Source organism: Rana temporaria, chromosome 8 (assembly GCF_905171775.1).
Source record: "Rana temporaria chromosome 8, aRanTem1.1, whole genome shotgun sequence".
Lineage (NCBI taxonomy): Eukaryota > Metazoa > Chordata > Amphibia > Anura > Ranidae > Rana > Rana temporaria.
The window spans coordinates 92,884,493-92,896,520 of record NC_053496.1 but is presented as its reverse complement, the minus strand read 5'-3'; the positions used below and the strand labels follow the sequence as shown (position 1 = coordinate 92,896,520).

Sequence of the window (12,028 nt, the reverse complement as noted above, 5' to 3'; positions counted from 1 at the left end):
CGACTTACGCAAACTACGTAAAATTTTCAAAATTATACGCGAGAACGACGGCCATACTTAACATTGAGTACGCCACCATATAGCAGCTTTAACTATACGCCGGAAAAAGCCGAACGGAAACGACATAAAAGAATGTGACGGCCGCATCGTGGATCGTCGGAAATAGCTAATTTGCATATTCTGCGTGGATTACGACGTGAACGCCACCCAGCGGCCGCCTGAAAATTGCATCTTAGATCCGACGGCGTACTAAGGCGTACGCCTGTCGGATCTAACACAGATGCCGTCGTATCTTGTTTGGTGGATACCAAAACAAAGATACGACGCGCAAAAATTTTAAATTACGCGGCTTAAATTAGATACGCCGGCTTAATTTCTTTGAGGATCTGCCCCAAAGTCTTTAGAAAAAAGTTCCAGAGTGACCAGTGCTTGTTACTGCAAGCTCCAACGAGCTCTAATCCCTCCTGTATTGTATTGTGACTGTACTGTCTTCCCTGTTGTTGTAAAGTGCTGCGCAAACTGTTGGCGCTATATAAATCCTGTATAATAATAATCCGGAGGGAAATTATGCATATTTGGTTGTGTGCTGATTTAAAATTAAATTTTTATTGATCACATATCGATCGGATAATAAAATATATGCGTGTATGCCCACTATAAATTGTACAGATTATATACAATCAGGGTGTAGTGTGTAGGGCCAGTTTAGGAAATGTCAGCTAGGGAAAATATTGCTCAACCTTTAAAAACAATATGATTATTTTACAATGATTGAAATAAAATGATGTAACACTGTCCCTTAAAAAAAGTCGTGTATTATGTGTAGAGTAATAGGAGCCTTTTCCCTGCTGCTGCCATACACAAGCTGTACAGTACTTGCACACAGTCTACTCTGCTGACAACCCACTAGTAAGTTCTGGTTGTATCCTCATACCCAGGAGATCTAATAAACTACAGTACCCATAATGCACTCCTCTCCCCAGCCAGCAGAGTGTGTCTACATAGCGTGTGCACAGCTTTATGGGAAATGTAGTTTATTTATTGGACAAGTCAGAACTAACAGCACGTTCCAGAGCACAGCTGGACTACATTTCCCATCATCCTTCGCTGCTGGATGTAAGGTCAGGATCCTCTGAATCAGTGCTGAAGGCTGATCTTGAAAAACGAAAGTAAGTAAATAGACCCAATTAAATTATACAACGATTCGAAGCTGGCCATGTAATACCCCATGATCATACATTTTAAAGGGGCTGAGCTTTGAATGTTGTGATTGCTCCAGATTCTCATAGCAATCTATGGTGATCACATTGATTAGAAATGTACATAAGTTATCAGCATTGTTTTACATAAGTTAGAACCTTATTATAGATCATCAAACAAACAGGCATGTATTATTTACTGCTAAAACTTGATGGGTGTTCTGTATTATTATGTTTACATAATCCTATTATCTGCTGGATATATTTTCTGTTATTTATTGTATTGTGTATTTAAGTTCCATGGGGGCAATATATATTTTATTTTGTATGTAAATATTTTCCTTTAAAACTGTGCAAACAATTCAGAATAAGGCTGGCCATACATTTTCATTCAGAACCTGTATCTTTCAACTTTGGATCTTCGATGCATTAATGGAAACCGGCGGACGGTCTGTATAGGTCTAAGGCTGGGTTCACTCTATTAGCCAGATTCAGAGAGGTTTACGCCGGCGTATTAGTAGATACGCCGTCGTAACTCTGAATCTGCGCCGTCATACATTTAAGTGTATTCTCAAATTGAGATACACTTAAATGTAGCTAAGATACGACGGCCTGCGCCGTCGTATCTTAGCTGTCTAGTTCCACCGGCCGCTAGGGGCGTGAACGCTGATTTACGCCTAGAATGCGTAAATCAGCGAGATACGCCTATTCACAAACGTACGCTTGCCCGTCGCAGTAAAGATACGCCGTTTACATAAGGCGTTTTCAGGCGTAAAGTTAGTCCAAGAAAAAGCTGGCCTAGCCAATGTTAAGTATGGACGTCGTTCTCGCGTCGAATTTTGAAAATTTTACGTAGTTTGCGTAAGTCGTCCGTGAATGGGTCTGGACGTAATTTACGTTCGCGTCGAAACCAATCAGTCCTTGCGGCGTACTTTGGAGCAATGCACACTGGGATATGTCCACGGACGGCGCATGCGCCGTTCGTTAAAAACGTCAATCACGTCGCGTCATGGTTTATTTACATAAAACACGCCCACTTCTTCACAATTTGAATTAGGCGCGCTTACGCCGGCCCATTTACGCTACGCCGCCGTAACTTAGGAGGCAAGTGCTTTGTGAATACAGCACTTGCCTCTCTGACTTACAGCGGCGTAGCGTAAATACGATACGCTACGCCGGCAGAAACATACGCCGCCCTACGTGAATCCAGCTATATGTGCGGCCACATGGCACAGCAGGGGGTCCTGTGGGTGAGTGTCCCCTGCCTGCATTCTGGGACACACATCCAAACTGTAAAATTTCCGGTTCAGCAGTAAAGAAAAAAAAAAGTAAAAGAAAACCACAAAAAAAAAAAGATAATTTTTCAGAGCGTGGTAAGCTTATGGCGTGTCTGAAAGAACCCCCAATGCTCGGTTCACACAACTGCGATCTTAAAATCACGCGACTTACGGTGCGACTTTGCCAGGCAACCTCCTGGTAAATTGAGTACTACTTTGATGCGACTTGATGTGACTTTAGAAGCCTGCGTAATCTTCCTGTAATGTTGTATCCAAATCACATCAATATAGATGAGGATCCGACTTGGAGGCGACTTAACATGACATTTCACATGTCATGTGACTTGGGGGTCTCATAAGTCAGATCCCAAGTCACGGCAGTGTGAACCGAGCCTATTGGTGTACATACACGCTTAGATTTAGCTGGGAGTGTTTCTGAGTTCTCCAGGAAGCAACGGGAGCCACCAGTGCCCTAGGACCTCTGGCCACATACAGTACTCTATACACCAGCGACTTTACTGTATACATCAGTGGCTTTACATGGATAAGCACCAGACTCCTTAAAGTGGAGTTCCACCCAAAAATGGAACTTCTGCTTTTTTGGAAGCCCCCCTCTGGTGTCACATTTGGGGGTGTAATTTCACTTTTTTTTTTTTTACGTTAAAACTGTGATACTTCTACTGCTCGTCTTGCAAGACTGCGCTCACATATCAAGTAACAATTAAAAAAATAAATAAATGTTGCTCGCCTTGAAAAACGCTTGTATGCCATGTTACTCGCAAACCAAGGTATTACTGTAGAAACAAAGAGAAAATTTGTTTTTTCAAAACTTCAGTTTTTTTATTTGTTTAGCTAAAATGAAAAACCCAGTGATGACTAAATACAACCAAAAGAAAACGTTATTCGTCTCAAAAAAAAAAAAAATATATACAAATTTCATATGGGTACATTGTTGCATGACCGTGCAATTGTCATTCAAAGTGCGACAGCACTGAAAGCTGAAAATTGGCCTGGGCATGAAGGGGGTGATTGTGCCCAGTAGGCGAGTGGTTAATTTAGCTTTGACAAAAAACAAACAAAAAAAAACCTGAAAGCTGATTGGTTTCCATGCAGAGCTGCACCAGGTTTTGCACTCTCCAGTTGTAGTAAATCAACCTCACTGTGTGTCCCTTGTCTATTTTCTTGTCTTAGCCCGGGTTCACACTGTTGCGGTGCGGGACACCGTATGTAATTTGCACATTCCTGTGTGAATTACATGCAGCATCTCTGGGGTGCGATTTAAGCCATGAATTTGTGTCTCAAACCGCACCGCATTCGCACTAATCTGGTGCAGGACCCTTTTTTGGTCCGCACCAGAATTGCGCTGTCGGTAACATACACTCCATAATGGGTTCACATGGATGGGTTTGCGATTTAGATGCAGTGCCGAATCCGCAACAACATTTTCACCGCATCTAGGGCCAGATTCAGAGAGAACTTACGCCGACGTATCTGTTGATATGCCGCGTAAGTTCTAGGATGCGTCATCGTATCTGTGCGCCGAATTCACAGTACAAGATACGCCTGAATTTTGACTTCCTACGACCGACTTAAGTCTCCTACGCCGTTGTATCTTGGGTGCATATTTACGCTGGCCGCTAGGGGCGCTTCCATTGATTTACGCGTTGAATATGTAAATGAGCGAGATACGCCGATTCACGAACGTACTTGCGCCCGTCGCAGTAAGCTACGCCGTTTACGTAAGGCGTACGTCCGGCGTAGGTTTACCCCTCATAAAGCAGGGGTAAGTCATATTAAGGTATGAACGTCGGAACAGCCGTCGTATTTTACGTTGTTTATGTAAGTCGTACGTGAATGGGGCTGGGCGTAGGTTACATTCACGTCGTACGAATTGAGCCGTCGTATCTTAGGGAGTATATGCAACGTGATTCTGAGCATGAGCGCGCATGTGCCGTTCGTACGGCCATGCATTTACATGGGGTCACGATTCATTATAATACAACACGCCCACTACCTGCCTACTTTGAATTAGGCGGGCTTACGCCGGCCCATTTACGTTACGCCGGGGCAAATATGGGAGTGAGTGCGCTACGTCGGCACAAAGATGCGCCGATGTCTCTGAATCCGGCCCTTAGTGTGAAGCCAGGCTCATGGGGCAGCTCCCATATTCCTTTGCAGAGAGCTTCCCTTTAGTAGTGAGGACTTACATTGCACAGGCCTGCTTAGAATACGTATGTTAACTAAGTTGAAGAATGTCAGCAGTGTGTGATTGTTGATGCAAATTAAAGTGCTTGTTTGTGCAGGTGTGCCAAGGCTGTAAAGCACAGATGCTGTTTGCGCATTCCCACCAGAAAAAGTTTGCTTTGTAGCCAATCAGAATACCGTTCAATTCTGCCTTTTTTTTAAATGCACAAATAGCTACTTTTCTTATTTATGCGCACTAGCTGATGTTTGGGAAGTTTGAATACACGTCATTGCTCTCCAACTTGTGCGTTAAAGGCCCACTAATAAATAAAAGCGTTTTCTGCAAAGGCTTTTTTTTTTTTACTTACTTTTTTTTTATTAAATTTGAGTTTGCACATACATAATAATAGAAAAAAATAAAAACAATATACATTTCCCTCCGCAGTGGAAATATACTTTACCATATTTACCCGTGCCTTTCATACTACTGCAAAGGTTTTTAATACCATTTAGGAATCAAACATTTTCAGGAACTTGCCAGAGCTGAAGCTATGTAAAATGATGGTGGTATAGTAGAGTGTGTATATGACTGGGAAGGAGGGGGAGGGGGATTCTGCAGCTGGCTTCCTGCTCCATATTCCTATAGAATCCTATAGATAACTGGCAGCTAAAACAGAACAATATATAGACCAGCAAAGTTACGTAAATTTAAAATATCTAATTTTCCGTTCCTTTAATAAAAAGGCATTGATGCCCATGACACATATGCAGAGAAATATAGTAATTATTGTATATGACACACAAAACAAGCTATGGGGTCAGTTCACAAAAGGATATTGCATGAGATATTTGAGTCATGTGACACACTTAACCCAAATATCACATATGATATGAAGAACGTCAATTCACTACAGGTTTATTCTGTATTTGCCGCAAAAATGCTCAGTAAATACCTCATATCTAAAAGTCAATTCATAAAAACAGTAAGCAAAAACATTTGATAAATAAGTTGTCTAGCCACGCACTATTTAATGAATGCTAGATGATTGTTAAGGGGCTTGGCACATGCCATCATCCTTAACAATCAGGGAACAGCTAGTTGTTAAAGAGTCATCACCCACCAACATCTTTAATAATAAGGGAATAGCTGGTTGTAAAGGTGCTGGCACCCACCGGGAGTTCCCCTTCAAATATTAAACGTCAGCAGCTACACATACTCCATAGCTCCAAAATGTCCCTGATTTCAGAGGACTGTCCCTGATTTGGAGCATTGTCCATTATTCCTCCTCATTTGTCCCTTACTGTGGTCTGATCTATAGAGTTGTATGTAAAATGCACTTTTTATTTATCAAAAAGTGTTTTCCAGCCCTAAACCTTTCATCTGATTTCTAAATGTCTGCATTTGTAAATTCTAAAAGCCAATATAAAGGAATAGTAGTGGTAAAAAAATCAGATAAGCCGAAGTTCCTCTTTTGGGTGGAACTCTGCTTTAACAATCAGTGAATAGCTGGCTGCTAAGGATCTGGCACCTGCAATATCCTTAAAGTGGATGTAAAGCCTAAACATTTTTTACCTTAATGCATTCCTTGTATTTGATAAAAACATGTTTAAGTGCCAGCATCACCCCCCCCCCCCCCCCGCACACCCCTTTTACTTACCTGAGCCCTCATTCGATCCAGCACTGTTCACGTCTGCAGGTCTTCTTTCCCCTCGCTTCCGGGTCTTGCTGGCTTGGCTGTCAATCAAAGCCAGTGACGAGGGAGCAGGTCCATGGATGCAGCCACCACGCACAAGTGCCCCCTATGGCAGCATTTGATGGGGAACAGTGGGAGCATTTGATGGCACAGTAGGAATAGTTGATGGCAAAGTGGCAGCATTTGATGACAAAGTAGCAGCATTTGATGGCACCGTGGGAACATTTGATGGCACCGTGGCAGCGTTTGATGGGGCACAGTGGAAGCATTTGATGGGGCACAGTGGGAGCATTTGATGGGGCACAGTGGGAGCATTTGATGGGGCACAGTGGCACCATTTATTGGGCACAGTGGCACCATTTGATGGGCACAGTGGCAGCGTTTGATGGTCACAGTGGCAGCATTTGATGGTCACAGTGGCAGCATTTGATGGGCACAGTGGCTGCGTTTGATGGGCACATTGGCAGTGTTTGATGAGCGCAGTGTCTGTGTTTAATGATACAGTGGCTGCGTTTGATGGCACAGTGAGGCTGCAATTGATGTTTTTTTTTCTCAGTTTCAACACTCATCATTGCAGTCACGGACACACCGTTCTCCAGATTTATTTTTTGGTGTACTGTGAACCAACAGATGCCCTCCTAGGCATCACAGACTCTCGGGCACCCCAGCCCACTTTGTCGGAATGGTGAGCCACCTCTTCAAAGCAGCTCCACCATCCAGGTGACACTTCCTCTCTTGTTGCCATGGGAGACCGCACTCTCCCAGCAGAACTTTTCCAGCACACTCCAACTGGCTGTAACGGTTCCTCTTGAGCCTACCAGCCATGACTCTCGTCAGGATCACTTCACCATACACCACAGTAGGCCAGAAACAACTAATCGATTATGAAATGAATTGATTACAATTTTTATAATCGATTAATCGGCCAGTAACATAATGGGGTTAAAAAAACTAAAATGAGCCCTTTATTAGTACAAAAAAGCAAATCACTACTGTAAATATTACTTTCACTGTCCCACAGTAAAAAAATGTACCCCTTACAGTAGTGATTATTTGCTCTTTTTGTACTTGTTTTTGTTTTTTTAACCCCATTATGTTACTAAACATCTCAGGCCGGGGTTCACACCTCTGTTTCCTTTGCAGAAACACACTGCAGTTCAGTTACATGTTTTCCTGAAACTGGTCCGCGGACCAGTTCCCGCGGACATGTTCGGTCGTCTGTATGGGCGAGCGGACAGGTTTCCAGCGGACTAATGTTTCTTAGCATGCTAAGAAACATGTCCGCTGGCACCATGTCCGTCGGACATGTCCGATGGTCTGTACGACTCATGGGACATGTCCGATGGTCTGTACGACTCATCGGACATGTCTGCTGGGCCGCAATCCCTCGCATGCGTCGAAGTGATTCGACGCATGCGTGGAAGCATTGACCTTCCAGGGTCGCGCACGTCGTCGCGGCCACGTCGCGACCACGTCACCGTGTTTGTTTTCCGCAGGGATTTTGGTCTGATGGTGTGTCCGTCCATCAGACCAAAATCCGGCAGCGGACATGTCCGATGAAAACGGTCCGCGTACCGTTTTCATCGGACATGTTCGATGGTGTGTACGAGGCCTAAGACATTTAAAAAATGTTTTTAAAGGGGTTGTAAAGGTTTGTTTTCTTTTTTTTTTTTTTAAATAACTCCGCTCTAAGGTGGTTGTTACCCTAAAAAAAAATAAGAAAAAAAAATGCTCCTGTTCCTTTAAAGCATGATCAGTAGCAAAGTGCTGTTGAATTATCATTTGTCCCTTTATTAAATCTAAAATACCTGGCCAATTCTTGTGTCCCCCTCTGTGTGCTAACCATGGAAATCATGGCTGTTGAGCCCTGACCACCGTGTTCAGTTTACGGGCCTCCGTCATCCCACAGTGTTCTGAGTGTCTCTTCCTCTCCCCTCTCTCCTTGCCTGTCAGCTCCAGTCTGTGTCCAGAGCCAATCTCCTCCAAGCCCCTCCCCTCTCCTCCTGCCTCAATTCAAATGCAATATATAACACAATGACTTGTATCTTTTCTGTTTTAGCAAGATATTCAGTGCAGTATGTCAGTTTTTTTTTTAAATGATCATCCTAAATACCCTTTTGCACAACTCCTCTGTGTGGTCACATAATCTGCCTCTGCTGGCTGGCTGACATCACTTGGGAATCTCAGCCCCTCCCACTGCTGTTCTTAGATCAAGGAAGGAGAGCAGAGGGAGATCACATGACTGCACAGAGGAGCTGTGAAAAAAGGTATTTAGGATTACAATTTAAAAGAAACACACACACTGCACTTTACATCTTGCAAAAACAGAGATGATACCAGTAATTGTGTTATGTGACTTTACAACCTCTTTAAGCTTGAACATTCCTCTCTGGAAATGATTCAGATGATTCAGAAGCCTTTTTAGGACGATGCTGATTGCAGCGCAAATAAAAGTGTGGCACAAATGCTTCAAAGATGGTTGAGAATCTGTTGAAAGTGATCGACATTCTGAAAGGTCTGCAGCAAGCAGAACACCTGATAATCTTGAACTTGCATGGGCTGCAATCAACAAAGACCAGGGACTGACAATGCAATAACTAGAAGCTGATCTAGGGATTCCACAAACTATAGTGTCCGATATTGTAACTCAGGATCTTGTGGAGGAGACGCTGCGAGAACTGTGTGAGGTACCAAAGGTGCCCACTTTGAAGGGGACTGAGGCCTCGTACACACGACCGAGGAACTCGACGGGCGAAACACGTCGTTTTCATCGTCGAGTTCCTTGTTAGGCTGTCGAGGAACTCGACAAGCCAATTTTCTCCATTCCCGTTGAGGAAAAAGAGAACAGGCTCTCTTTTTGGCTCGTCGAGTTCCTCGACAGTTTCCTCGTCGAACAATGTACACACAACCAAGTTTCTTGCTGTTTTTTGCCAAGAAACTCGGTCGTGTGTACGAGGCCTGAGGCGTCGTTGTCCTACGTACAATGTATCTTGTATCTTCTTTGATAAATGTCTCTATTTTTCAAATTACATGGCTGGATACTTTTCAGACTGACCTTGTGTATATTTATTTTTAATGATATGTGGATTCCTATCAAAACAAACAAAAATAAAATTCGGTAATTCCTTTATGAAATGTTTGTACTTGGCGGTTACAAGATCATTGGGGAATGCAGCTGTTTTCTTTGCTTACAGTAAAGAGTATTGGGATCCATTAACAGTTACAAAGGCCTGTTTGTTAGTTTGTAGGCCCAATCACATTGTTGCTTTCTGAGGTGTTACATTTACTTGCGTTCATTTGAACAGGTTTTCCAAAACATCAGAGCACAAAAAGGCAGGGCTAGTGTATTACCATGTTGTTTGGTGCGCTGCAGTGAAGGCGCTATGTGGTAATGTGAATCCAGCCTAAAGGCAACCTATAATAATGGAATTTTTTTGTTTTTTGTATGGTTTGTGATGTACTGATGGAAGTACACGTTGCCAATGCTGACGTTTCCTTCTGGAAATGCTAATTTTTTGGCTGATCAAATAGCTTAAATTCCATCTAAAGGCTCGTACACACGGTCGGACATCCAACAAAATTTCCCTTGGATTTTTGACTTAATTGATTTGTCCGATCACACCCATAGCATACACACACTCGGACTTTTTCCTCAACCAACACGAACGTAGTGACGTTTTAACGTACGGCCACGCGATTCAAAGAGGAAGTTCAAGTTTCGTACGTCCCGCGTTGCGTTCCATCAGCTACTATATAGTTAGTTTACGTTTCGTGTGAGTGCTTTCCCGATTTCCATTTTCGTGCCTTTTTGCTCGTTACTTTGCGTGCGTTCGCTCGATAACGAGATGTTGCGGAATCCAGCGAGAGAACGGGCTGTTTATGGTCTTGGAGTTCTGGCTATTGCTCAAGCCCGGACCAGGACCAGGAAGAGGAGGACTGTTTGGACGAAAAATTGGTTGCTTCATCGGGACCAATTTTCACATATGGCATTGCTGAGGGAGCTGCAAGAAAATAATCCGAATGATTTTCGGAACTATCTTCGGATGTCAGATGCCTGCTTCCAGCGTCTTCTAAACTTGCTGTCCCCATATATTAGCAAGAAGGACACCTGTATGAGGCCTGCTATTCCTGCAGAGCAACGGCTCATAGCCACTTTGCGATATTTGGCGACAGGGAGAAATCTACAGGACATAAAGTTTACTACTGGGATCTCTCCCCAGGCTCTGGGACACATAATTCCGGACACTTGCTGTGCCATTATTCAAGTCCTGCAGAAGGACTATATTCGGGTAAGTTTTTTTCTTTGTTTTCACATTTGATACACTTCATGATTTCTACAAAATATTTTATTAGTACTTTGTCTTATTTGTATATATTATGTTATTGTCTACCCTCTGGTGTGACAGTCACAAAAACCCAAGTCGGTTGCAACCTGATCCTTCCTTGGTTCACCATATTGGTCCCATGGAAAAGGAGAGAGTTCTTACCACTTGCCAAGCTTTAAGCATTTAACATTATCTACACAAAATGTATTTAATCTGCCACCAGAGGGAGTCATGAAGCATATTATTTGCTCTGCTTCTTAATTGTTATTCCACAAATGTTTGGATATATTTTAGTGTTCTCTTGCCCCTATAATGTATGTTTTCAAAATGCTGATAATATTTTGTGCTCAAGTCTTAACTAATTTTTCTTTGCTTCACTCCACAGTTTCCTTCAAACCCTGAGGAATGGCAGGATGTTGCAGCCCAGTTTGCCAATCAGTGGAATTTTCCCAACTGTGGGGGTGCCATTGATGGCAAACATGTCCGAATTGTTCCTCCACCGGCCTCAGGCTCTTTTTTTTATAACTATAAGGGCTTTAACAGCATAGTTCTGCTTGCTATTGTTTCAGCAAATTATGAGTTTTTATATGTTGATGTCGGTATGAATGGTCGTCATTCCGATGGAGGTGTCATGGCTCATACCGAATTCTATCAGCGTCTTACGTCTGGCACCTTACATTTGCCACCTGCGCAGGACAACGTGGAGGGCCTCAACTTTGTATTTGTGGCAGATGAGGCGTTTGCTCTTGGGGAACATCTTTTGAAGCCCTTTCCAATGAGGAACCTCACTCGTGAGCAACGGATATATAACTACAGACTATCTCGTGCCAGAAGGGTGGTTGAAAACGCCTTTGGCATTTTGTCATGTCGTTTTAGGCTTTTTCTGACTGCCATTCACTTGGCGGAATACAAAATAAATCATGTGGTTTTGTGCTGCTGCATCCTCCATAATTTTCTACGGAGGAATGCTGCTAACTACATAGGTTCCGGGCATACTGATGACCCCTCAGGTGGACGTCCAGCTGAAGATGCAGTGATGCCAGCCCTGCAACAAACTAGACCTGCTGTCTCCTCCCAGAATGCCCGTCTGGTGCGGGAGCAATATATGGAGTATTTTGTGGGTAGAGGGGCAGTGCCTTGGCAGCAAGATGTCCTTTAGTTTATTGTGAACCTTTCTGATGTTCCTTTTGAAAACCTTAAATTCGTTTCCAAGATGCTGTTATGTGTGTTTCTTACTATTATTTTACTGATTTATGAAATGTTGCTGTGATTACCATTAAATATTTTGAAACAACCAAATGTTTAATTAGCCTTTCTAAAGTTACAAACAGCTATGTGTATTATTATTA

At 43.0% G+C, this 12,028-nt stretch overlaps 1 protein-coding gene across 2 annotated transcripts in view; it reads left to right on the top strand.

The window, feature by feature from the left end:
• The first annotated feature begins 985 nt into the window (after nt 1-985).
• The window catches only part of NUDT13 (nudix hydrolase 13), a 69,245-nt gene continuing 58,202 nt past the window's right edge, over nt 986-12,028 (top strand). Inside the window, exon 1 of one of the 2 annotated variants that reach the window (XM_040362290.1) lies at nt 986-1,169. In XM_040362290.1, the coding sequence (XP_040218224.1) occupies nt 1,021-1,169 (149 nt within the window). In that variant the 5' untranslated portion in view covers nt 986-1,020. The remainder of the gene's footprint in view (nt 1,170-12,028) is intronic. The other variant, XM_040362291.1, reaches the window with a different exon arrangement.